Genomic DNA, 26,723 nt, shown 5'->3' with positions numbered 1-26,723 from the left:
AAAAGACGCGTGCTTGAATTTTCCTTTTTTTAATTTTGAGCAAAAGAGACACAGGGCTTCAAAAATAAAAACTTCTTTCCACCCCTTCCCAAACCTCTACCCCAGCTTCCTCACCACACCCCGCTTCATTACCCTGAAGGAAGCAAGGGGGGTGGGAGTTGCAGGCATCTCCAGCTGGGGAGAGAGCAGGGGGCTTGAGCGCAGTGGTGCTGGTCTCCTTCCAAATATAAATACACGTGTGTCAAAGCTCCTGGAAGATTCCCCACCCCTACCACCCAGATACTCTCCAATGTCTGCTGGGGGGATTCGGAGAGGGGGCGGGAGGAAGGAGTCAGGCACGGGCACGCTGCGCACTACTGAATCTGCTGGTCTTGTACCGCAGGAGCCTCTTCTTGACCAGTGTAGAAGAGATGACACTGAGGGTCCCCCCGGAGGGTGGGGGCGCCCTGGATCACCTTCCCGGTGTTGGGGTTCACGCACCAGCACTCGCCACGCCGCCCATTCAGGGACATCTTGCACTGAGGAAAGAGAAGAGGAGGAGGTGATGGGTGATGGACAGGTGTCCCACAGACTCGCTCCAACGCTGCCGCACTCGGGCTGGTTCCACAGTGGAACTGTAGGGAGCACACCCCAGTGTCGACCAGGGACGCCCCTGGGAATGCGGATTCCTTTCTGGGGTGGGTCCGGACTCTGCAAGGCTACCGAGCCCTGAAGGAATGGTGCAGGCGTCCTCTCTGATAGACAAGGTTGCAGGAGATAACCCCAGGATAAAAGGACTTCATCTCCACCCCTCCAAGAGGGCCACACACAGCGGGACACCTGGCAGCCTGGAGTTTAGACTTCATGGAAGGTGGCAAATCTACAGAACCCAAGCCAGGGTGCGCCAGGCACTGCGTAAGCCACGCGCCTGCTCAGGTGGCGTTTGCCTCACCTCACCTCACCCACATTGCCTGCTGACTCAAATTCCTCGCGTTTACAGAGAAGCTGACCAAAATCACAAACTGGTTGGGAACTCTTAACATCACGCGGTAAAGGAGAGACAGGTCCAAGCCACAAACCCAGGCATGCCCCATTCCAGGGTCCCTACTCTTATCCACAAGCCACATGGTTAACTCTGAAATCCCTCTAGTTCCCCTGCTCCGCCCCCCGGAAGTTGCACCAAGCAGGTGGTCTTTCCTGAGCAGAGAATACTCCTGTTCGCTGAGCTCCACACTGCTGGTTCACCTCGAGAAGGTACGCACACAGCTTTTCAAGCTAGACAGGCTTTACAAAGGCAAGATGCCTGTGTGGTGGAGGAGGCGGGGCAGCGCACACACACACACACACACACCACCTCTTCCTCGCCCCCTTCCCCGGGGTCGCCAGAGCCCTGAGCCTGCTATCCTGGCTTCGGGATCCATTTAAATCCACGCTGTTGGCTTGGGAGGATTCCCACAGGGGTCTTCTAACATCTCAGACCCACCCAATCCTAATCCCGGGGAGATCCGCGAGGCTGAGTGCTTCCCTGGAGGCCCCAGTGCGCAGCCGGGGCTGGAAAGCACCATGGCGGCTGCACACTGTTCCAGCTCTCCCTGTCTCCCTCCCACTCCTTCTCTGCCGCACACAAGCCCACTGACCCTTCTCCCGGGATAACAGATGGTGACATGGAGGCAGCCAGTGGTGGGGAGGGGCGGTGGCGGGCTAAGGACAAGGGAGGGATGTGGAGTCGCTACTGAGCCGATGTGCCTACTGCGTATGCACACTAGGAAACATCCTGCCCCTGTGAGCTGAAAGGGGGCTCCTGGGTTCTCCAACTGGTTGATTGTTTCCAAAATACTTAGGATGTTGCTCTAATCTCATTTTCTTGAGAATGACTTTGATTTGAAAGAGCTGCAGCCAGATGGGAAGGCACATGGCAGGCAGCGTACCTGCCACGCCACAAAGCCAGCCTCTCTAGTCCCATTTCTAGAAATCTTTTCAATGAGATTGCTCCATCCTTCATTCTCTTGTCTGAAGTAACTTGGCACATCTCAGCAGTTGAAATGCTTGTGTCACCTGTTGGAGTTCCTAGGTTTCACTGTGGGCCCCAGCTTCCTGCTAAGGCAGCTCTGGGAGGAAGGAGGGGTGGTCCAAGTACCTGAGTAGGAGTCACTCCCAGGTAGGAGGCCTGGACTGCATGTTTGGCTCCTGGCTTCAGCCTGGTACAGCCCTGTGAGCATCTGGGGATGCTCTTCCTCTCTCACCAAAATAAGTAAAACCATTTTTAAAAAATAAATAAAAGACGTGGAAAGAAGGAAACTAAGAGAGGTTACTCGGTAAATGGCTTAAATCCGTGGTTCTGGAGCGAAGTCTAGCTCACCAGCATCGCATTGTCTGGGAGCTGTTGGAAATGCAAACTGCAGGTCTACATCCCACCTGTTCAAGGATGGACAGGTCCCCCTTCCACCTGCATTCCAAGAATCAGCTCAAGGGGCTGCCAATACTCAGTACACATTTCTGTCTTCCAGCCCTTAGGGCAGTGCTCACAGGAGGCTGGACAAGTAAAGGCAGCCTCTGACCCAGCTGAGGACACGGAAGGGAGCCCCACCCTCCTTGTCACTCCCACACCTATGGTTACAGACGCTTGAGTCTCCCACTCAACTCCCAGGCCTGAGGCGATTACAGGTGGGGAGGGCAAGAAGAGCCCAGGGCTGGCAGTCACACTGACCTGTTTGAGGTTGTACAGGCCATTCTTGTCACAGTTGGGGATGTGCAAGGAGTAGAGGTGCTCCAGGGGCCCCCGATCATCCGGAAGGCGCATGGTGGAGATCCGCTCCAGCACTTGGTCCAATTCTTGCTGGCAGGGGGTCTGTGGGCACAGAGGGCATGTGGGGTGAGAACAAAGGGCCCGCTCCCCCAACACTGGATGCAGTAAAGGGGGAAAGCTCAGTGAGGGGAGCATACAGCAACCGAAGCAAGCACATGCCCTCAGGATGCACGTTCTCCGCCTGCATCCTAAACCCAAGCAACATTGGGCAGGTGTTACAAGAAAGGAACTTCAGCCTGTCATGTGTCCAGTCCATTTCATAGCCAGACGCACCACTGAACATGCTACTCGCAGGACTGGCAAGGACAGTGCTGTGCCCAGAGGGGATGCTGGAATGCTGGATGTCACTCATCCTCCCCCTTCCTGGTCATGCCGACCCACTCCAAGCCAGCCAGACCCCACTGACCCTAGGGGCCGGTGGCCGCAGCTTCTTGGGTTCCTCAAGCCCGAGGTGATGCTTGCCGCCTTTGCCCAGTTGCCGCTGCTGCTCGCTGATCTTCTCCCGGAACATGGCCAGCTCCTTCATGCCCGACTTGAGGGACTTGCGGCCAGCACTGCCCGTGCCTCCCAACATGTTTATGGTCCCATCCACATTGTTCTCGACCAGGCTTCCCTCAGGATGGTCCTCGCCATTATCTGCAAAGAGGAAGACAGGAAGAGCTCCGGGGGCTGCTTCTCAGGGACATGGAGGTCCTCCGAGGACCGCCTGGAGCCCCCACGATGCCCAAGATGGCCATGACCTGCTTGGGACCCATGTTCCACCAAAGCATGTGAATTCTCAGCTTCCCCATAGCTCTTATGTAGGTGCTAATTAACACGTTCCCCAACTTTTACAGAGGCAGTTACTTCATAAGACCAACAGTGGATCTAGGGCAAGAGCTCCAGAAAAAGTGACTAGGGCAGCCTCATCCTACCATCGGGCCTCCATCCTTCAGGGCCAGAGCCAGGCAGAGGGGTGCAGGCTGAATGCACAGCTGCCCTGGCTCCCAAAACCTGCCGGGATAAAGTCCTCTCTGGGACTCCATCAACAAGTTACTGTAAGTCCTTCATAACTTAAGGGTTTTGTGAACTTTGAAAAGCTCTGGGCTACCCCAAGTCAGATGAGTGAGGACAAGGCGGGGAACCACCCACCCTATTCCCTAGACTCCAGTCCAGCTCATCCCTGCTGTCTCTCTCTTCACTTGTCCATCCTCCCACAGTGCTTTGCTCCCGGGTCCACAGCACCACCTCTTTGAATCTTATTTGCGTCCAAGTTCATCAGTGTGCCCTGCCCCAAACCCGTCATCATGCAGCACCTCAGGACCATGCACTAGAACTTGTTCCATCCTGGAGTCTCAGGTTATCAGAGACACAAAGCATCATCAAGGTCTCTGTGCAAGAAACACTCATTGCGTCTTTTGTCACTGTCTCAAACATATTGGATGCACAGCTCTTGGGTACTCTGATCTCACTCTGACTTTTCAGCCAGGAGAGAACCCCACGATAGTAACAACCCAGGAGACTAGCCCCAGGAAGTTGTAAAAGGGTGGGACTCTAACAGACCAGCTCTGGCCCCTGAGAAACAAGGCAGAACAGGCTCCCAGGCCAGCTGCACTTCCCAACAGCATGGACCAGATGCAGAGGGGACATTTTTTCAACAAACCTCCTCTTTAACATACGTTCAAAAACTCACAGCCCCATTCACATAACTGAATAGCTCTTACAATATTTTTTTTCTTATTTTTTTGAGAAAGTATTTAGGCACTACCATCTGTGGGCCCCAAATGCCCACAACAGCAGGCACTGGACCAGGTCTATGCCAGGAGCTACAAACTTAATCAGGTCTTCCACATGAGTGGCATGGAGCTAACTATTCAAGCCGTCACTGCTGCTGCCTCCCAGGGTCCCCATCAAGAAGAAGATGGAGCCAGAGTCGGGTCTCCAATCCAGGTACTTGCGGGATGGAAACACCCTACAGGTTAAAATGCCTGAGCCATGAAAGTATTTCTACACAAAGGTTCCACGATCTTGCTGGTCCCATCAGAATTCAGGCCCCGCATGGTGAGTTCCCACAATCACACTCCAAGATACTCAGGGGAAAAACCTAGGCCTTACTTGTGAGTGAGGGGCTGTGACATCCCCCTGAGTTGCTGCGACCTGTGTGGGGTTCACACACACTCACACACACACACCTCTAAGGGAGAAGGTGCCACTTTTGTGCCAGGTGCAGCACAGGCGACAAGTGCTGCAGCAACACTGCGTGTCCAGTACATTCCCCAGCAGCCACCAGGTGTCCAGGACACTCCCCCAGCACACCTGGTGTCCAAGATGTTAACCAGCAGCCACCAGGTACACCTGGTGTACACCAAGTTTCACTTGGGGCTGACAACTGGTCAGCTCTGAGCAGACCCAACAGCCTCCCTTCGGAATCAGGGAGAGCGCTGCTACACAGGGTGTACAGAGAGGCTAACCCTTAGCTCTGCCCTGTCTCTGTCAGCTGTTTTTCCTTTGAGCCTCCACTTCCTAACTGTGCGCTGTTAGACGTGACTACATTTGAAGAGAAGTAATCAGAGAGCCTGCCATGATGGCTCAGTTGACTAATCCTCACCTTGCAGGTGCTGGGATCCCATGTGGGGGGCGCCATTCCCTGTCCTGGTTGCCCTGCTTCCCATCCAGCTCCCTGTTTGTGGCCTGGGAATGCAGAGGAGCATGGCCCAAAGCCTTGGGACCTTGCACGCATGTAGGAGACCCAGAAGAAGCTACAGGCTCCTAGCTTCGGATTGGCTCAGCTCCAGTCCTTGTGGCCATTTGGGGAATGAACCAACAGATGCAGGATCTTTCTGTCTCTCCTTCTCTTTGTAAATCTGCCTTTCCAATGTAAATAAATCTTAAAGAAGTATTCAGAGTAGGCTGTAGGTAAAGCTGTGAAAAATGCGCCATGGAGCACAGACATTCCGTGTCCACCTGGGCCTCAGGGATCCACCCCTGACCAAGAATTGGGAAGTACAGGACAAGTCCATCTACATTTTGAAGTTGGAAGATGTCTGAAGAACCTCAGCAGTTCTCCCACGGAACTGGCTCCAGCCAGACTGACCTCTGGCGTCCAAGTCACTGAGAATCCCATCAACAAGAGTGAAAGAGCAGGAAAGAAGACATGTGGACAGTGGCAGGACGTGCCAAAGGGCAGGAGAAAGAACAGAGAGCAACCAGACTCAAGGACTCCGAGGACATCTCCCACGGCACGTCCACAGGTCTGCGGACGGCCACATTCTCCAACCTCAAACAAGAACCATACTGTTGCCAATGATGACTTGGTACCTAAAAAAAAAAAAAGAACAAAAAAGAGTGGGGAGAGGAAGAAAGGCAGGGAGGGAGGAAGGAAGGAAAGAAAGAAATAAAGAAAGGTAGGTGGGAGGGAAGCGGTTAAAATGCCCAGTATCCAGCATTCCATTTTTTTCTATCTAAAAACCATTAACCATCGGAAGAACAAAACATGAACTATTAAAGTGCATAAATCCCCCTGAAACCTGGAAAATTCTTCAGTCTGCAAGAGATGTTTCCTCCGAGCATGCTAGGCAGCCTAGGTTTTACAGTCAGTGAGGCAAAGGCAGCCTAAGCTCTGGTCCAGCAGCCGCAGCACCACCTGCAGAGGCAGGTGGATTGAAAGGCCTATGGGCCGAGCAGAGGACCTGTACCATCATGTCCAATCAGACCCGGCAACAGCTCCAAACTCTCCAACCTACCTTGCCACTCACTGAGCAGGGAACGGGAGCCTGGGTGTGACATTCAGCAGCACCTTGAGGAGCAGGCTTGCCTGGTCATCCCAAGGCTTGGCTTAAGACAGAGGATCTGTACTTCAGCAGTAATCGCAGGTTCTCTGATCAAAACAGGGAAAGTGGCTCATGCAGGACTTCAACCCAGCCCAACTTCGGCCACTGCAGGCATTGGGAAAGTGAACCAGTGTTATGAAAGCTCTCTCTCTCTCAATTCCTTTGCCCCTGTACTTTCAGATAAAAACAATTATCAATTGATTTTTTAAAATCACCCAAAACTCACACTCTTAGGTTAAAAATGTAAAATATTTACATTTATAAATCCAGCTGTAAAATGACATTTTAACATATTTTGATGGAACAAAAGGCCCACAAAGGCCACAGAGTCCAGGGGCGATGAATGGCATCATGAAGGTCGCTCCAGGTCCCAGAGGACAGGGGCCATCCTGGGATGTCCCTGACCCCTCCCAGGTGAGGGTCCCCGTGTCTACCCTTATGGAGGACACCTGGATTCCAGGGTGTAGTTTGTTCAATCCTTTACGGATCTTCTCACTGCCAACCAACCTACCAATAAGACCAGGAAATCCACAAGTCTCTTGGGCTCTTCACGTTGTTTCTAAAGGTTCTAGAACATTTGTTTCTTTCTCTGGATCCGGTTTCAGGATCTCTCTGAGCTCCACACCTTGAAGTACAAGCCCAGAGAACCCAAACGATGAAGAGCGGGGAAGAGATCACAAGATTGCAGACTGGGGTAAGCCCCCATCCTTTGTTACCATTCCCAGCCAAAGCGGTTCAAGAATTCAGGCCACAAAGTTTAACCCCTCAGGTCCCATTCCCAGCCTCACCACTTTGCTGTGCAGCCCTGGGTAAGTTACTAGAGCTCTCTGTGCCTTCGGTGCTTTTTGTGTAAAGAACCACCCACCTCCAGTGGGCCGCCAAGAAGACCCCAAGAGACTGAGTGCAAAGGACACACGGGATGAACGCTCAGCCACTTCACTTCCTACCCTCAGGGCAACGTTCATATGGTCCCCACCCTCAGTGGGACCAGGGCACTATCCTGTTATCAAGCTCTTCCCATACATCTTCCGGGCTGTGGGAGCAACCTGCAGGAGAGCATTCCAGATGCAGAACTCCAGCTAGAGATGGAATTTGCCCTCTGAACAAAAATACCAAGTTGCATTTTTTTTTTCTGCCTGAAAGACTTAGGTCCACAACAATATTTATTAATCAAGCCTTCTGTATGCTATGCAGAAGTCCCAATTAAAAAAAAAATGTTCTCAACAAGCCAAGTCACAGCATCTGGCTTGGAGATGACCGATGGGGGCCTTTGCAGCTTCTCTCTGAGGATTAAGTATTAATTCTTTCCCCTCCCCCCCACCAAGTTTGAAACCAAGAAAAATGGGTCAACTCTGAAACAGACTTTTATGGTAGTCTATGGAAGATAAAGAAGCTTTGCAGAGAATACAGGTGAGTCGGGGCAGGGGGATCAACGGGGAGCACTCCTGTGCGTGTCTCAGCTGTACTGCCACACCTTTCTACCCAGGGAGGTGTCAAAAAGGGATGCAAGAAATAGAGAGGATGTCCCATTTTACAGATGGGCATACCTGAGCCCAGAAGATCTGCTCCAAAGGGGCAAATAGCTCATCTCTGCCACCACCAAATGTTTTTCACCACAGGCATGTTGTCCTTTAACCACCCTTAGGAATCCATCCCGGAAGGAGGGCAACCAGAGCTGACACTCCAAAACGGCCAGCGTGAAAACACCTGTTCTTCAGCTTAGCCTAGGCATGGCCCTTCACCCCGTGGTAATCCTGGTTGATGGTAGTGCCGACAACCTGACTGAACAAATCAAAACCCTTGCGTGTGACCAGTCCCTACATTCATGAGCCCTCCCGGCTCCTCCTAGTATGGCATTCTGACCTCCACGCTCGATGGGAGAGCTGGTGACTTCTGAAATGGGAGAGACCTTTACTCTTGGGAAAATCTTGCTTGGATGGAGTGACACTGCTCCTCATCCAGGCCAGGGGAGGAAATGATACCTTTCCCCAAAGCCACAGCACACCAGTCTCCCTTCTGTCCTTTCATTCTGAAGACATTTAAGCCTTCTCCCACATTTCTTTCCTTCTGTCTCACCATGACCTTGAAACTCCAGTGCTAAGGGCGCCGTGAAAGTGCTCTCATCCAGCCAGGAACCCACGCTGCCTCCACCTCTTTCAACAGATGATAGGAAGCATTCCAGAACCTTCAGAAATTGCTTTTGAGTTACAGATCAGAAACACCAATGCTGGCTGCATTCCTGGATCCAACCTGGCTGGGAAGACCTTGGTTAATTTCTCTCAAACTGTACTTAACCTTGGCTATGTTGGGAAAAAGAATAAATGCTAACCACTCCCCTTTTCCTCATCATCCACAGACAGCTGTCCCGTGAGCAGCCACCACAGCAGTGAGAATTCAAACAAGCTTGGATGGGCAGAGACCATCACAGCCTTGAATTCCGGTTTTGCCTCTTAGAAGTCACCCATGGTTTTGCACAAATCCCATATTCTGAGATCTAAATTCTCAGCGCTGAAATGTGGGAATGATAGTCCTGCTTTAGGATGGCAGCTATTAGAATATGATGGTCACCATGACCTCTCATCGTTGGCAAAAATTAAGCTTTAAAAGAAAGTAATGAGGGCCTGGTGCGGTAGCTTAGTGGCTAAAGTTCTTGCCTTGAACACGCTAGGATCCCATATGGACACCAGTTCTAATCCCAGTGACCCTACTTCCCATCCAGCTCCCTGCTTGTGTCCTAGGAAAGCAGTCGGGGACAGCCCAAAGCCTTGGGACCCTACACCCACATAGGACACCCAGAAGAAGCCCCAGGCTCCTGCCTTTAGATTGGTGCAGCTCCGGCTGTTGCAGCCACTTGCGGAGTGAATCATCGGATAGAAGATCTTCTTGTTTTCTCCTCCTCTCTGTATCTCTGATTTTCCAATGAAAATAAAATAAATCTTACAAAGAAGGCATGAATGATATGTTTCAACAGTAGGGTAATGGCTAATGTAGGAGGCATACTGGGTGACACTTCATCCGCAGAACACAAGCCATGGGGGAAAAAAAAAGAAATTTCTGCAATACTGTTTACACATTTCCTCCAAGGCTTAGTTTTGTTGATTGTATCAATTCGATGTAGCTAAATATCAAGGCTTTCTGACCGACCTGAGTGCTTGGGCAAGAACAGATTTGCCTCAACTGTTTTAACTCTGTAAACAGAATCTACAGGAGAAAAAAAAAAAAGAAAGAATCTACAGGAGGGGGAAGGAGGCAAAAAAAAAGGGGGGGGGCTCCTACTTGTTTTTTGGGAGGCTTTTTAGCTAAAGTTTAACCTGAGGACTTTAGTCTCTCTGGGTAAGGACACTGTGTCTTCCTCTTTCCTCAAAGGTCAGAAGGAGTGGGCAACCATGACCTCCCAGGCTGGGCTTCAGAACATGTCTGCCATAGTGTAGTCTGGCCCAGGAATTAGCCCCGCCTGGTTAATGGCTTCTCCCAGGGGATTCACCTACCTCCTGCTGACAGCCAGCTTCATTCCAAACTCTCTTCCCACCCTCTGAGGCCCTGCTACACAGCCAGCCAAACCAAACCTGCCCTATGCTCCTCAGAGGCCAACATATCTGGACAGAAATTTGTCTTGGGCCGCGGACCAGTCTTCTCTGTACAGTTTGCAACAGTAGGCGGCCCCTCCTCTCTGAAGCTCTTTGTGTAGAAAAAGGCTACAAACAGTCCTCTTAGATGTTCCAGATCCACTGCTCCCCGGGGTTGTAAAGTCACACAAATGGAAAAACATCTTTCTCATCCGGGAACCCTCTGTGCACCTGCAGCTACCATAAGCTGATCAACCAGCCGAGTGGTGGAAAGCTCAGGAAAGTAGAACATGAAGAAGGGTACCCTCCATGCTGAGCCATCCTGAGAGTGTGGATTCACTGTGAGATGCTGGCACTTGGGTTTGAGGCCCTAGCCAAGTAGGTCTAATGCCCGCTTGTAAGTGGGCTTGTCCTGTAAGCCAAAGGACCACAGTTCCAACCCTGACTTCATCACCATCTCTGGGATTTGAAGAGAGGCCAGCCGATGTGGAACTTTTTGGGCCCCCAGCGTGCTCATCTTCAGATTCAGGGAGCTGGAGTAGGCCAGCTCCCTGTTTATCAGAAATCACCTGAGAAGCTTGGTGATCGAACCCCTGGATCCCACGCCCAGAGACTGGGAGGCAGTGACCCTCAGAGAAGGCTAAGGAATCTGTATTTTGAACAAAATCCCTCCAACTCCAGCCTCCCCAGGGCCCTCACCCGTTGGGATTCCATCTCTTTTGCTGGGTTTCCTGAAGAATTTCCTGTGCAGAACAGAACAGTGGCTCTCCTTCTTAAAAACTCTGACCTCCTGACCTGCTAAGCAAAAACTGTCTTCTTTTTTTTCGTTTTGTTTTTTGTTTGTTTGTTGTTGTTGTTGTTGTTGTTGGAAAAACAGGGTCTACAGAGAGAAGGCGAGACAGAAAGGTCTTCCATCTGCTGGTTTATTCCCCAAATGGCCACATGGTCGGAGCTGAGCTGATCTGAAGGCAGGAGCCAGGAGCTTCCTCTGGGTCTCCCATGCAAGTGTAGGGTCCCAGGGTTTTGGGCCATCCTCCACTACTTTTCCAGACCACAAGCAGGGAGCTGGATGGGAAGTGAAGCATCTGGGATACGAACCAGCAACCGTATGGAACCCCAGGTGTGCAAGGGGAAGACTAGTTCATTGAGTCATTGTGCCGGGCCGGAAGGCCCAGTCTCATGAGTTCTTTGTACCTATTGACTCAGGGTCCTCAGCCGACCCACATGCAAGCTTAGCTGCACACAGGAGGCCCTCCTTGGATTCACAGGAATTTCTAGAGCCTGCCCTCACATCCATGTGTCATCTCAGGCTCCCTGAGTGAGCCAGAAACAGCACAGTTCCTCAAAGCCCCCTGCCTGAGCCCTGGGCAAAGGACTGCTTTATAAACACAGGGTCATTCCTAGAATTGCAGAGGCCTGGGGAGGGTCAGGGCTGAAGCAGACAGTTGGGGAAAACAAAAACATGCCAGCATGCAGCCAGGGTCTTTGGAGGCTCGGCGAGCCGCACTGTCCTTGAAGAGCCAGATAGGCTGCTATCAAGTTGGCAAACAGCGCTCCCAGCTTTCACGCCTTCCCAGGGCTCCTGACCACTTCTCTATGCCTCAACAACAGCCGTCTGGGAACCTGGCAAGGTGACCTCGCCACTGAAGGCGCAAGTGCATGGAGTGTACATCTAGATGCAAATCTGGACTAAGGACTATACGAGTGTGCCTGACTCAGCAATTTGGCTTCTCTCTAAATGGACAGGACACGTGCACAGAAGTGCTCATTGCAGCATTATTTGTAGTTACAAAAAAACAAAACAAACAAACAAAAAAAAAACACACACACAAAAACAGAAACTGTTAGCAACTTGACCCAAAATAAAGTCTTCAGGTAGGGGCTGGTGCTGTAGCATGGTAGGGAAAGCCACTGCCTATGGTGCCAGCATGCCATATGGATATTAGCTCAAGTCCCAGCTGTTCCACTTCCATTGCCACTCCCTAATGACAAACCTAGCAAAGTAGAAGAACATCTTCTAGTTCAAGTGCATGGGCTCCTGCACTCACATGGGAGATCTGGAAGCTCCTGGATCTTGCCTTTAGATGGGCCCACTCTGGCTGTGGCACCCATCTGCAGAGTAAACCAGCACATGGAAACTCACTCCCCTCCGTCTCTCTCTCTCTCTCTCTCTTTCTTTCTGTGCTTTTCAAAAAATATAAAATTTTTAAGAGTCTTTCAATAAAAAGATGGGTAAATACAATCAGTAGCATAATACAATGAAATAATACACAGTAGGTAAGAAAATAGCTCCAACCTGTGCAAGAAACTTGAGTAGATCTCAGAAAACCAATGCTGACAAAGAAAATGACACTTTCATGTATGTCCTCCATTAACTCTTAGAAAAGCTGGAAAGCACTGACTATCCATCTGAAATGCATACCTACACCTGAGTTGTGTGCCCTATCTACATGCTGGATCCCCACGGACTAGGCAAAATAGGCAGCATATCAGAAGGGGATCTGTAATCCTATGTTTGCAGCAGCACAATCTACAATAGCAAAGACATAGAAACAATCCAGATGTACGTCCAAAGAAGAGTGGTTAAAGAAACTGTAGTAGGGCTTGCCACGTGGCCCAGCGGCCAAAGTCCTCGCCTTGAACGCGCCAGGATCCCATATGGGCGCCGGTTCTAAGCCCGGCAGCTCCATTTCCCATCCAGCTCCCTGCTTGTGGCCTGGGAAAACAGTCGAGGACGGCCCAAAGACTTGGGACCCTGCACCCGTGTGGGAGACCTGGATGAAGTTCCTGGATCCTGGCTTCGGATTGGCGCAGCACTGGCTGTTGCACTCAACTGGGGAGTGAATCATCAGATGGAAGATCTTCCTCTCTGTCTCTCCTCCTGTCTGTATATCTGACTTTATAATGAAAATAAAATAAATCTTAAAAAAAAAAAAGAAACTGCGGTTCATTCTTCAGCTATTAAGAAGAATGAAATTATACCATTTACAGCTAGGTGGTCTCAACTAGAGACCATTATGCTCAGTGAAATGAGTCAATCATAAAAGAACAAATACCATATGTTCTCTCTAATATAAGGAAACCATCATGGAAAGTGTAACTTCAATAACCCAATCCATGCTTTTTGGGGGGAGAGTGGGGGTGTTACATCCCATATGTTTTGATGTTTTTATTTCAGTTTCATTTATTCCAAACACTTTCTTTCTCTTGTCAAATTCATCACTGGCTATGGATTACATGGTGGCATCATTTTTCCCAAGAGACTTTTGTGTTTCCTTTTTGTCACCCATGTGTTGGTTACTCAGTGGTATGTTTTTTCATAGTGCTGTAATTTGTTGTTGTTGTTGTGGTGGTGGTGGTGGTGGCTGTTGTTTTAACTCATACTAGTTGTCAGCCTTGTTTCATGGCTTCTCATTTATGGAAATGTATAGTGATGGAGTACTGGGATCTACCATATCCAGATGTGAGGGTACAATGCAACATGCATCCCTGCTTCCAAGCAAAAGATGGACTCCCAATGAAAGTGTTGGAAATGTGTAGACAGTGGGATGCTGGACTGTCTGACATTGTCTGTAGCACACTTAAATAAGAAACTGATGGAATTATGACTCCTTATTAAGGACTGTACTGTTGTAGCGACATGCGGAAAATCTGTCTGTGGTGGAAGTTTTTTGGGAGAATCCCAGTCTATATGAAATTGTACCACAAAATTCAAAAATTCAAAATAAAAATATAACAAAAAGAAAGAAAGAAAGAAAGAAAGAAAGAAAGAAAGAAAGAAAGAAAGAAAGAAAGAAAGAAAGAAAGAAAGAAAGAAAAAGAAAAGAAAGTCAATGCAGTAAGTACTGCCTCCTGGTGAACAAAACACTAACAACCTACAATTCTGGGCCACAACTGTTGTGATTACATGGCTCATAGCACTTTCCAACAGTAACTTGTTCATGTGAAAAGCAAAGAGACAGAAATCTCTTACTCTCTGATTTACTCTCCCAAACACTCTTCCACAACAGCAAAAACTGAGTAACGAACTTGGTTTCTCCCCTGGTGGCGGAGGTCCACTCCTTGAGCCATGGCCCACTGCTTCCCAGGGGGTACAGTGTACATCAGCAGGAAGCTGAACTTGGGAACAGAGGTGGGAGTCAAATCTAGGCACTATGGTACAGAATGGGTGTGTCTCAAACAGCATGGACCCAAATACTTACCCCTTTTCTGCATTAAAAAGCCCTTTTAAAAACAAACTTACCATCTGTCCTTCAAATTCCTTTTCCAGCATGCATGGAGTTAACGTGGCATGCTCCCTGCAACCCTACCAGCAGGAAGAGGACTGGTACAAGAGGCTGCACCATCACTTTTGTTGGCTGAGGCCATGCTATCAGGGTCATCCACCCTCCAGCTGGCGCCCGGCCACTGGCTCCCATCCAGTGCTCTGTGCCATGAAGAACTAGGAAATGAGTCAGAGGAAAGACCCAAAGAAAATGGAAGAGGGTCAGAGAATCGAGAAGGGGAAAGACAAAGGCATCAAGATGACTCAGCGACAGAATGGAAGGCTGTGGAACTTGGTGGGCGCTGGGCTGCGGGGCTCACATCAGCGGACACACCTATAGGAATGGGGTAAGCTCATCTCGGGACAGCCCAAGGATTGCAGAGTTGTGGAGGTGCCCAGCTGCCAGGAAAAAAAAATAGTAGAAAAGAGACAGCTGTTCTGTTTCCCAAAGGACCACAGCAGAAGCAGCCTTGAACAAATCCAAGAGAGATCTACATGAGAAGCCATCCCAGAAGCTCATGAAAGGAGCAACCAACCGATTATACAGAGCTCCCCGGCACAGAGTTAGGAGGAACCTTTTGTGGAGGAAGGCGGATGGACACTGTGACTCCAAAAACCCAAAGCCATTTGGCTTCATTCAGCAAAAAAGATGATTGAAGAGTAATTTAACACAATCCTCGATGAGTCCTTGCTTTCTCCTCCTCCTCTGTGGGATGGAAGCTTCCTGAAGGTATAAGTTTTCGTAGATTTTTAAAAATTATAATGAAAGAGAACAGAACGGGAGACAGTCCATGTGCTCAACTTACATCCTTGGGAGAATACTGCATTTTCTCTTTTCGAGACTACAGAGGCAAACACTGTCCAATTTGATTCTCTTACTGCTGTGGCTTGATTCAGCAAAATAGGATTTCAGAAAGATCTTCCCCAAAGCCTTGATTCAGAAGGTTAAAGACTCACCACGGTCTGCATGAGAAGCAAGGACATCTCCATTGACTTGGATTCCTCTTAGGCAATGTTCAACTTCTAGCACTGTGTTTCTGACCTCTCCCCAGCACCAGAACGCATAGGCGATAGATGTTAAGGTACCTGCCTCCTTACGGCCTCCGAGCAAACTCAACACCTAAAGAGTGACTCTCCAGGGACAATTCCATCAACTGCCTTGTGGAATTTCATCACATTTATACTTGAACTTGCTTTTCCGGGCTCCTTCCTCACCATCAAGGCCACACAGCAACAACAGTGCTGCTGTGGGAGGCAAGGGATAAAGAAAGTCAGGAAACACAGAGAGAAACCAGAGGTGGGATAGGAACGACACTTGCTTCTCCTGGGACCTACATTCAAAATAACTCCCTACATGCATTTCTACAGTCCAGCCTCACTGAGTTACACAGATGGAATCCTCCCAACATCTCGCTTAACCTCCCCTTCTGCCAGCCTCTTCATCCCATAGCGCTGCTCTCAGATATTCCAGGCTTGACACAAAATTGAATCCAGAGGATGCAAAAGGAAATCTAAACCCTGCAAAGATGTCCAAGATTGCCAGCCACACTCTCAAACCAGCACAAGAGGTGTCCTGAATATAAATAAGTGTCTTTAAATAGGTCACAATGCCTTTCTCTTTCTTCAACTTACAAGTTCACTGATTTTGTCTGATCTCACACTGCATCACATCCGTCTCCTCCCCTGGCCCAGCTCTCTTGGCTTTAGTGGCAACAAAACCAACCAGAGATGGTAAAACAGAGCCTCAAGTGAGAATCCTCACTTCTGGGGCATAAATGAGCCATGGTTGGCCATCCAGCCACTGACAGAACCATAGGAAAGGACAATGACATCAAGGGGCATGACTGTCCTATTGGAAAACCCTCAAGCACTGACTCCACAGTCTAGACTCAACAAAGGCTTTCTCTATTGCAAAGAGCAGCTGTCCACGTAGGCCACACCCCATCAGATAAGCCACATTCTCTAACAGGAGGACCAACCAGGAGCCATCTAACCAGGCATTTGTCATCTTTCTGTTGTCTGGGTCAGAATTAGCAGAAGGAAAGGATCAGAACATGCACCTCTTACACACACGCACACACACACACACACACACACACACACACACACACCTGATTATATGCCTCTAAATGCTACACAGAATATGTGCATAACTTTATCATCCTAGGCAATCATGTTGATAACTTCTTATTCCTCCCACAGCTAATAAAAGAGCCATAGAGTCAGATATCCAGGTTACAGACATCAATAGTCAGTAGCCACGCCATAACCAGATCCAGGTGGCTTTGCTTCATAGTTCATCACTAACCAGCGTGGCATCACCAATGGAAGGACCCCCAACCAGAGTTTATCCCAAGGACTTTGCTTCTCTTGTATTCTACAGGACCCCCATCTTTCCAGAGAAGGAAGTCATCAGTCAGAGGCCAGCTGGCCCCACCCAACCTCAAAAGCCTTCATGCCAGTCAGCCTGCCCCAGCTCCTGCCTACCATACCACCTCCTCTGTTGTTGCTATAGACACTGCCCAGCACCATCAAACAACCAGAGTCCAGGTCCAGGGCACAGAGAACTGCCATGTTCATTTTGTTATTAGCTTCAGGCACTTTAGAAAGTTTCAAAGTGGTGAGAAGACTCAGTGGCTAAATCCTCATCTTGCATGATCCAGAATCCCATATGGACACCAGTTCATGTGTTGGATACTCCACTTCCCATCCGGTTCCCTGCCTGTGGCCTGGGAAAGCAGTCGAGGATGGCCTAAAGCCTTGGGACCTGTACCCGCATGGGAGGCCCAGAGGAAGCTCCTGGCTTCAGATCAGCTCAGCTCCAGCCATTGCGGCCACTTGGGGAGTGAACCAGTGAACCAATCTTTGTCTCTGTCTCTCCTTCTCTCTGTAAATCGACTTTCCAATTAAAAAATAAATATTCTAAAAGAGAAAGTTTCAAAGGCAACTTGGCACCTCCACTCAGGAGGGAAGACAATAGACCTAAAAGAAACTTCCTGAAGAGCTGCACGAAGGAGCATTTCTGCAAAGCTCGGCTGTGATTACTACCTCTCAAGGCAAAGGAGCTTGTCCAACATGCAAGGGCACTGCATCCATGCACACACAGCGTGGGGGGAAGACAGCACAGCAACCAAGATCCCTGAGACCTGGCTCCATCCCGGGCTGTGCTAGCCTTGCCTATGAGCCTTGACCCAACCTGGATTTCCACATCTGTCACGTGTAGAGAACCCCAAGGCCAAATCAGGGCTGGGAACAGAGACAGAAGTGCACACTCTGGAAGAACTTGGCCATGACGTCTGGAATGATCCTTACTTGATCACTCACCCTTCCCGGGAGCCCCCTAGCTTATTGCCAATGACTCTAGGCAGCCCCACGGTCCTACTCGCATCCCTCCAGCTGGGCTGCACCTCAGCAGGCTCCTCTTGCCTCCCTCTCCCAACTAGCCAAGGCCTTCCGGGGGCCAGAGTCACCCTCCCCTCCTCGACTTCCTGGCTTGGCAAGTCCAATTCCTTGAATGAACAGAGGATGACACACCTACAGCCGTCCACTAATTAGAAACTTCCCCAGGCCTCACTCAGGGCCAACTCCTCTGCCCAGCAGCCGGAAGCTTGCCAGCCAGCCCTTGCCCCTCTCCCCGAGCCTTCACCCTTGCTTTGCCTCTCACCAGCTCAGCCAGGAAGAGATGTAGGGCTGGCAGCCAGGAGGTCTCCAGGAACTGCCAAGTGCATCTGTCCCACTCCCCATCCCAGCACCCCAAAAGGAAGTGAAACATTCCTGACTGCCGCTGATGCTCTATTTCTTTCCAGGGGAGCCAACTTTCTGGGCAAGAACTGCTTCTGAGTCTTGACTGATTGACACCCAGGGACTAAGGCAGACGTGGGGGCTGCCCTGGCTTTGTAAAGGAATGGGCGTGGCCAGAGAGGAAGGAGAATATGGGAAATGGCCCAGTTTCCTCTAGGAAACAGTCTCCTCAGTTGGCAGGAATGGGGTAGCTATCCCACCCGAAACCCAGCACCTCTATATGGTGGGTTATCCCAGCGTTCCCCTCCTCACCACAAAGGCCTCCGGAGAGCTTAAGGAGACCCCCCCCAAGTCCTGATTCCCAGGAGCAAACACCAAGCTTAGTTCCCTGAGCGTCTCACCATCACTCAGGTATGCATCCTCTCTGCTTTCCTGGGACCTCGCCTGAAACAGTCGCCATGGTCACTGTAGCCACAGAGGCCTTTCTCTGAGGACCATAGGTGCAGTCAGGCACGGGGGAGCCCCCGGGTGCTCAGGGAATGCTCCGACGTGGGAGTGAGCTCAAGGCCGGAAATGATGCAGTAAGAAAATACTGCTATTTTGGAATGAACACCCAAGTTCTCAGCCAGGAACATGTTCAACTTTCTGGAAGCTCCATTCTCTCGGAGCAGGAAATGGGCCTCCTGGGGGTCCTCACTTGGCTTTGACAATAGACACCACAGGCATGAAGTATGTCAGGACCATTTTTGTGAGTGCTTGACCTTAGGGTTCCCAAACCTGAGCAGAACATGTTCTGTCCAGAGGGCCACACGTAGAGAAAGGCCCTCCCCAGCTGCCCTGCCAGAAGTGGCCTCAGGCCGTGCCTGTCCTCTGATCCCAGCCACTGGCAGGCCAGCTCCTCCAGCTGAACTGGCCAGGGGAAGGCTGAACTAGGCCCTCTGTCACTTTATTAGCAACAAATCTGTCACAAGAACCCCCAGTGTCCAAGCTCTGGGGACATCTCTTCTTCCAGTCCCTCCCACCCCCCATCCTAGGCACCAAAGGCATGGACTATATACCAAGAATGGTTAGTCCTGGACAGGCAGATCCCAAAGGGTGCTGCCCAGCTCACATTAAAAAGAAAAAAAAAAGCTTGTGCCAGGTATATCAGGTAAGGTCAATCTCACATGTGCAGCACTGGCATCTCATAAAGATACCTGTTTGAGTCCTGGCTGCTCCATTGATGATACAGCTCCCTGTAAATGCCCCTGGGAAAGCAATGGAAAATGGTTCAAGTGCTTGGGTGGCTGTACTCATGTGGGAGCCCCAAAAGAAACTCCTGGTTCCTGACTGGACTGGCCCAGCTCCAGCCACTGTGGTCATTTCGTAAGTGAACCAGTAGATGAAAGATTGTGTGTATGTATGTGTGTGTCATTCCCTCTGTGTAGCTCTATCTTTCTAAGAAATACATAAATCTTATAGAAAAGTTTGAACATTATCCGGTATTTAATGTTTAAAAAACAAAACAAACAAACAAACAAAAAAAGAGGCCAATGTTATGGTACATAGTAGGTTCAAGTTCTGGCTGTTCCATTTACGTTCCAGCTTCCTGCTAACACACCAGGAAAAGCAGCAGGTGACCCAAGTGCTTGGGCCCTTACCACCCACATGGGAGTCCTAAAAAAAGCTCCTGGCTTCTCTCTGGCCAGCACAGGCCATTGCAATCATATGGGAAGTGAACCCAGTGGATAGAAGAGCTCTCCTTTCTCTCTCCCTTTCTCTATGTAACTCTGCCTTTCAAATAAAGATAATAAATCTTTAAAAAAAATTCAAAAGCGTATTGACCTCAAACCACTTATTTAAGGCATTTAAAGCACTATTGCCTGATGCTTTCCACACCAGCCTCACCCCAGCCCCACTGAAGATGAAGTCAGAGAGGAACGGACAGCTTTATCTCACAGGTGTTTACATGGACAGTTCAACAATGCAAACAAGTACTCATTCTTTACATGCTCTGTGCATACTTGCGCACACCTGTGTAGCGGTGGCAGAAAGGGGCTGGTAGTACTAGCAGTTTCTGATTTACAGAGAAGGAAACGGAGGCTCCATGGTAATGAACCTGTTGCCATGGGTGACCAGAATATGGTGGAGCCATAGGATTTGACCCTCCAGGGATGAGCGGCTGGGCAATACATCAGCTTGGTCTGACTATAGGCAGCTAACATGCACAAGAATCCACATGTGTCAATCCCATCCCAGGATCACAGCTGCCCTAACACACAGGCCATGGAAAGGGTAAAATTTTCCCTGTTCTACCAAAGGCGAGCTTGGTGTGGGAGGAAGCCCTTGTCGGGTCTGCACTGGAAGCAGGACACCCCAAAAGGCAAGGTCAGGTTGCTTCCACCATCTACCACTGCCTACCAGCTCTTCTCCAGAGGCTGCCCTGGGACGCTCCAGCTTGTTCTGACCCCTGCACTCTGGCCACTTGCATTCTTCAAACTTCCAAGCACCAGAACACGGGCCTCTCTAGAGTCCAGGGAGACCCCAGAACTAGAATGTGGCAGTGACATGTCAAGACCCATCCATCACCTGCACATGTCCAGGAACCCAACTGCTGGCCAAGGCCACAGCCTGTCCCTGCCAACAGGACGCAGAGGGGTGCATGAGCGCTGGCCTTTCGGGGCCTTACTTACTTGCCAGGCAACCCCTCAATGAAGCCCCTGAGTTCACTTCTGCAAGACGGAGTGGGGGAAAATCTCCCTCCCAGGGACAGAGAAGGCAGGAAATAAAGCAGGTGTGGAAGTCATTTTGTGATGGAAGGACAGATGGGGAGAAGCCAGCCCATTTCTTGGCCACTGCTGTCATTGGGAACAAGCTGGCCAGAGATGGCAAGGAGAAGCCAAGGGCCCCAGAACCTCTGCCAACCAGATCACAGGCTCCCTGGGGAAGTGAAGCGTGGTCTCCCTCTTGCACACTCCGGTGTGGGAAGAAGCAGTGCTTAACACTACCAGTAGTACTAGCCACCTGCAGAGGAAGCTGTCACCTCCCCATCACCGAAGCCCCAGCCCTTCAAACCCAGCACCCTGCAGGCCCAGTCAACCTTACCCTCGTTCCTTCTTTCAAACATTTCCATCACTTACTCAACTACCCTCAGGTTGCATCTCTGAGCAAGGCTGGGGCTGGTATATTTTCCTATGCCTTTTCTTTTCTTTTCTTTCTTTCTTTTTTTTTTGTATCTTAGGAGGTTTATTTCAGCGGGGCAGGAACGGAATGGGATGGGGTGGTGGTAGAGCAGCGAGGAAACAGTGGAGGTGGGGGAGCCAGAAGGAGAAGAGCGAGAAAGAGAGAGCCACACCTGGGGGTCTTTGTGTCATTCAAGTGAGCTCACAAGGTGTGGGGGGCAGGGGCAGGGATTGGGAGGGAAGGAGGGTGGGGCCCCAGAGGATTGGTGCCGGAGACTGTCACAGGTGATTGCCTAAGAATGATGTAAGTGGGCAGAGTTGGAGAAGGGGCTGGGAGATTGGGGGTGGGATTCTCAGATGAAATGCCAGGTTACATCTGATTGGTGGACGGCTAGACTGGCACAAATTTCATGAGCTATGAAGAAGAGGAAATGGTAGCAGGTCCAGGGTGAGATATTTGAATAACTCCTTACATTCCTCCCTTTTGTTATATATAAAGGAAAAGGGGCATTGTTCTCTATGGCTTCTTCTAGGCCATTTGTTTTGAGCCCTGCCCACCCACTTAATTTGCAGCTGTTCTAGCTGGACCAGCAGTCGGAGATGCAAGGGTGAGGAGATCTGCTAGGGTGAGAGACTAGCCTAGAGGGCAGGAGGGGACTGTAAGATACAGAGGGGAAGCTGGGAACACCAGGAACTTCTTGCCCACCCAGTGCTGTAGTGTGTGAGGAGCAACAGCCAACCAAAGGTAGCTGTGTTTCCTCATCCTTCCCCAAGGAGGGATCACCTGCTCTTCCAGGTATGTACTTACCTTGTCCATTATAGTAGAGCCAAGAACTTTTTTGAACTTTCACCTATCAAAACTTAGCTGTGGTGTGCCCCATGTGTACAGCAGAGAATAGCCAATCTAAAAAGCATCTAAGAACAAGCCCTCCAATGGACCTCAAGTAATGCCTGCCATGTTCTAAGGGCTTAGTACTGTGTCTCTTACCCACATGAATGATGTGCTTAGTGCTAAGACAGCCTAACTGGAAACACCCTCTAAGCTGCCCTTCCCTTTGCCTGACAGAAACTCCCCAATACCATTTCACCAAAAACCTTTACACAGATAGGCCCTCACCGCCACAACAGATGGATTTTTCTCTCGGTCTACCACTGCTAAATCAGAGAATTCTTAGCCTTGTGGGCCTCAGGTCATCCTCCACTGCCCTCCCAAGCCACAAGCAAGGAGCTGGACGGGAAGTGGTGCAGCCAGGATACAAACTGGCATCCACATAGGATTCTGGCAGAATCAGGGCAAGGATTTAGTCATAAGGTTATTGCGCCAGGCCCAGCCTCACATTTTGTTTCAAAGACTTCAGACCCTGGAAGATCCTGGCTTCTGGCTTCAGGTAGCGCTGCTTTGTTCATTATGGCCAGCTTTGGAGTGAACCAGTAGATGGAAGATCTTTGGTTTATTCTCTCCTTCTCTGCCTTTCCAATAAAAATAAGTTAGGAAAAAAAAAAAACTAAAGAGGCTTGAACATCATTCCATAGATTTTCTTTTTTTCTCAAATCGTCCTCAAATACCTTATAAGGCAACGGGCGTGGGGACAATACAACTACACAAAGGACACTTCTGGCATTTATAGAAGGTGGATAGGAAAACTAGGCGAAGTCCCTGGCTTTGTGCCTCCCTTGGAGCCAAGCCTCTCTACATAATGGAGCCCAAAGCTGCAGACAGAAATACTGAGAGGCTCACAGTGGTCATCTTATCTGGCCAGCCTGGCATCAAATCCCTGGGTGCGGGTGGGGCACACAGGGTCACACCCCACCCAGTCCCTCAGCCTCAGCTCCCCCATCTCCTCCCAAAGCCACTGAGCAGAGCTAGTTCAAGGAGTTCCATCCAGAGGGAGGCAGGGGAAGCTGAAGGTAGTGGTGTTCACCCTGAGCCACACTGAGTCTCACTCATTCCCTCTGGGCGTCTTTTACGAGGTTGAACTCGGTATGCAAATTTATGCAAGATGAGATGCAAAGCAGCACCCGGAGCCAGAAGTCCCATGGCCTCCTCCACCCCCTTTTCTGAAGCTGTGCTGAACCACTGTCAATCAGTGCTTGCCTCTGCCCCCTCCCCCAGCCCCAACGCTACGGCCCTAATCCTCCCCCAGCAAGTGCAGCCGCAGAGCCTCCAGGGTCCGCCCAGGATCTTTGAATGATTGCCCTTTTCTATAGCACCTTTATATGTTCAGCCAGCCAGATGGCCACTTGGGTAGACCCGCCTCTTGACATAATCCCCTGCATTGTACCAGGCAGGGAAGGAGGCTGGGGGATGCTGAGGAACCAGCCCAGCCCGAATTCTGAAAAGGCCCGGCCTGGCCTGAGCCTGATCCCTCCCCCCACAACCCAGCCCACTCCCACCCCAGTTGGGTCCTCTCCATCACCTGACTTTTATAGAGTTCAGAAACCCCTTCCATTTTGCTTCCAGGCCTCTTTGCCCCTGGCCCCACCCACCTCCCAGCCTGATCACTCTGAACTTACCTAGCCCACCGAAACCTTCCCTCCCCCTCACCCTCGCAGGATACAGACTCCCGGTCACCCCACTTCTGCCACCCTCTACTACCCGCTGCTGTGTCCACCCCACCCCCGCATCTCTGCCATTCCCAGGAAGCCAGCGACTCAGCCCCGAGTCCCAGAACAAAGACAAAAGAGCTAACAGCAAAGCCGGAACTGCTGGGGTTTGCTGCCTTGAAATAAGAGGGTGTGCTTAAAATTCCCAAAAGCAACCTGCTCCAAGAGGAATGCGGGGGGGGGGGGGGCTCATTCTTCAGAGTAGGGGGAGGAGAGATGGGAGATAGAGAGGGGATCTTAGCACTGTGCTGGGGTCGGGTATGGTCTGCGCCCCGTCGCCAGCTCTAACCCCCCTCTCAAGAACCTCCAACCTCATGTCACCTACTCCCCGCCCCTCAAAAGTTCAGGTTTCTTCCACAGTGCCCCTCCCCTAGCCTTACTCCCATCTCTGGCACCCTAATATTGGCCCTGTCCCCCTCCCAAGGTAGCTCCTCAGCTTCCACCCGCACCATGTGCCCACCCTTGCCTACTGCCCCCCCAACCACCACCAAGGACAAAAGAGCGGAAGGTGTCCTGGCAAGGGGAGGAGACAGCTGAGGTGGCAGCCAGAGCAAGCTGGCTAGGGAGTCCCACTAAACCGGGCTGAAAATCCCCCATTGTCTTGGGGCTCCGGCCTCCCCTCTTCCTCTTTCAGGCTCCAGGAAAGGAAAGGAGCAAGCCTCCCACATCTGGTCCCTGATAGAGGAGTCCAACCGGCTTCAGGGAGAGGGGCGCTTTTCAGGCTCACAGCGAGCTAACGTCTTGAGGGAGGAAAAGCACACCGCGTGCTGGGTCAGTAGCCACAGTCCGAGCACTCGGTGAGCCTGGGAGACCTATGCAAAGCCCTCCCTCAGGGGAAGACTCCTTGTCAGTTGTCAGAGTGAGGCTCTGGCTGGCACAGAAGCCACAGAACCACCAAGCTGCATGGACCACGGAGAAGTGGGCAGGGCTGCAGGGCCGGCAGCCCAGGGGGAAAGAAAGGGGCTTTTCCTTCTAATACCGCTTTCTAAGAGATGCAAGAGGGACGGGTCCACTCCCAGGCAGGTTGGAGAGGAAAGGCAGCTCGGCGAGCCCAGGGCATCCACTTGTCGGAAGCCCTACCTTGCTCAGTATCCAAGGTCAAAAAATGTGCCAGAGGAATGCATTTCAACTCCGATCTCTAAGTTCATTCTCAAGTTGGGGTGGGGGGAAGGCGGAGTACACAGGAGACGGGAAAGAAGGGAGAAGATTCACGCTTTCCTTTTCTTCCTTCCTTTGCTGTAAGTTTGAGAAACTTGGTCAAAGTTGCTGTTTTGTTTTGTTTTGTTTTGTTTTGTTTTGTTTTTAAACCACAGCTGTAGTCACCAGCCCCAGCTGTCTTTCAGAGCAAAAAGCAGCTCTCTCCAGGCCCCGGGGCTGGAGGGGTGTGTGTGTGTGTGAGAGAGAGAGAGAGAGAGAGAGAGCGAGAGAGAGAGACCCCTTATGCCTGCTTGTGTCTCCACATAACTTATGGAAGGGATGAGGCTGTCTTAACAAAGACAGCCCCCCCCCCCCCCATTGCACCCGCTTGAAGGGATCCCTCAGTTAAGACTGCGGGGAGCTGGAACGGCGCTCACTGCTGAGCCTCAGCCGCAGCTTGCACGAGCCTGGCTTCTCCTCCCGCACTCGGACCTGGGGGCCCAGATGCTGGACCCGGCATTGCGCCGCTATCCCTTCCTGGGATGGGCTTAAGTTACACTGCTGCAGCTGTGTTGGGGGACCTCCCCCCATTCCCCGTCAGTCTCACAAACACCCCACCCCTTGAGTTCTCCATCCCATACAGTTGCAAGAGCCCTGTGGTCCTCTGTACGAAGTAACTCTCGCTTCGAAGTACCAAGTCCTCTCTCGGCTGCTTCACAAGCCCAGGAAAGGAAAGCGTTCCTTCGAGCTGCCGGTTCCTCGTGCCAGCTCCCTCTCCGTACCCAGGACCCGCAGGACCCGCAGGACCCGCAGCAGCCTCTGCCTCCCAGAGGTGATCCCACAGAGCCCTTTTGTCAGGGACTCCCTCCCTCCCCCGGTCAGTAGCTGCGTCCCAAACAGGCTTCAAGGTCCTACTCCCACGCATCTGCCCTGAGCCCTACTTCCCTGAATAAAAGTCAGGGTACGCTCCCCTACCGACCGATCCCCGCCAAATTAATAGCCAAGGCGCTTCCGCCTGCTCTTACTCCAGCCCACCTCCATGGGCTTGACTTGCGGGTGTCAGCTCGTAACAACCCTGTGCTGAACTGCCCAAGGGCTCCACTCCTTCTGCCCAGAGTTCCGGCTTCCCAACAGAACGGCCGCAGCCAAGGCTCCGCCGCTGCCCTCTAAGTTTCTCCACTCGTCCCGGCCCGCATTACCTGCAACCTGCTGGGGAGTGACGTTCTGCAACTTTTCGCAAGTGGCCTCCCCATGGACCAGTGCCTGCAGGGGCAGCTCCGAGCCCGGGTTGGGATAGCAGCGCAGCCCCTGGCCGCAGCGTGGGGTGTACACACCGCACGCCTCGCCCTCCAGCCGAGCGCACACCGAGCAACAGCCGCAGCCCGGCTCCCGGACCAACTCGACGCAGGGCGGAGTCGGCGGGGGGCCGCAGGCGGCCAGGCGCTCGGGCGTGCAGGGCGGGCAGCGAAACAGTACCTCGGAGCGCACCCCGCGACCGCCACTGCCACCCGCGCCCAGCAGCAGCAGCAGCAGGAGTGGCAGCGCTGGGCCGCCCAGTCTCGGCAGCATATTGGCGGTAGGGAGTGCAACGGGAGGGAGCAAGCGAGCAACCTAGCTAGGGGGCAGGTGGCACGGCCCTGCGAGCCCTCTTCTATC

General features: G+C 51.3%; 1 protein-coding gene across 1 annotated transcript; it reads right to left on the bottom strand.

Moving 5' to 3' along the window:
- Positions 1–13: 13 nt before the first annotated feature.
- On the bottom strand, positions 14–26,723 carry IGFBP2 (insulin like growth factor binding protein 2). Its single transcript, XM_004576843.4, has 4 exons — positions 26,267–26,723; positions 3,192–3,421; positions 2,687–2,827; positions 14–518 (listed from the first exon to the last, which is right to left on the bottom strand). Exons 1-4 carry the CDS (start codon positions 26,634–26,636, stop codon positions 354–356), a joined length of 906 nt encoding a protein of 301 aa, XP_004576900.2. The 5' UTR covers positions 26,637–26,723; the 3' UTR covers positions 14–353.

Source organism: Ochotona princeps, chromosome 5, assembly GCF_030435755.1.
Source record: "Ochotona princeps isolate mOchPri1 chromosome 5, mOchPri1.hap1, whole genome shotgun sequence".
In the NCBI taxonomy this organism is placed as follows: Eukaryota; Metazoa; Chordata; class Mammalia; order Lagomorpha; family Ochotonidae; genus Ochotona; species Ochotona princeps.
Note: the sequence above shows the minus strand (reverse complement) of the source record. Positions and strands in the feature narration are given on the sequence as shown.

What these genes read in the sequence shown, in the direction of transcription:
- IGFBP2 (XM_004576843.4), bottom strand. Translation starts at nt 26,636, where the DNA reads ATGCTGCCGAGACTGGGCGGCCCAGCGCTGCCACTCCTGCTGCTGCTG. An exon ending in CACTCCCCAGCAGGTTGCAG is followed by an intron (nt 3,422 to 26,266) that starts GTAATGCGGGCC and finishes TCCTCTTTGCAG; the next exon opens with ATAATGGCGAGGACCATCCT. An exon ending in TGCGGCCACCGGCCCCTAGG is followed by an intron (nt 2,828 to 3,191) that starts GTCAGTGGGGTC and finishes CTGTGCCCACAG; the next exon opens with ACCCCCTGCCAGCAAGAATT.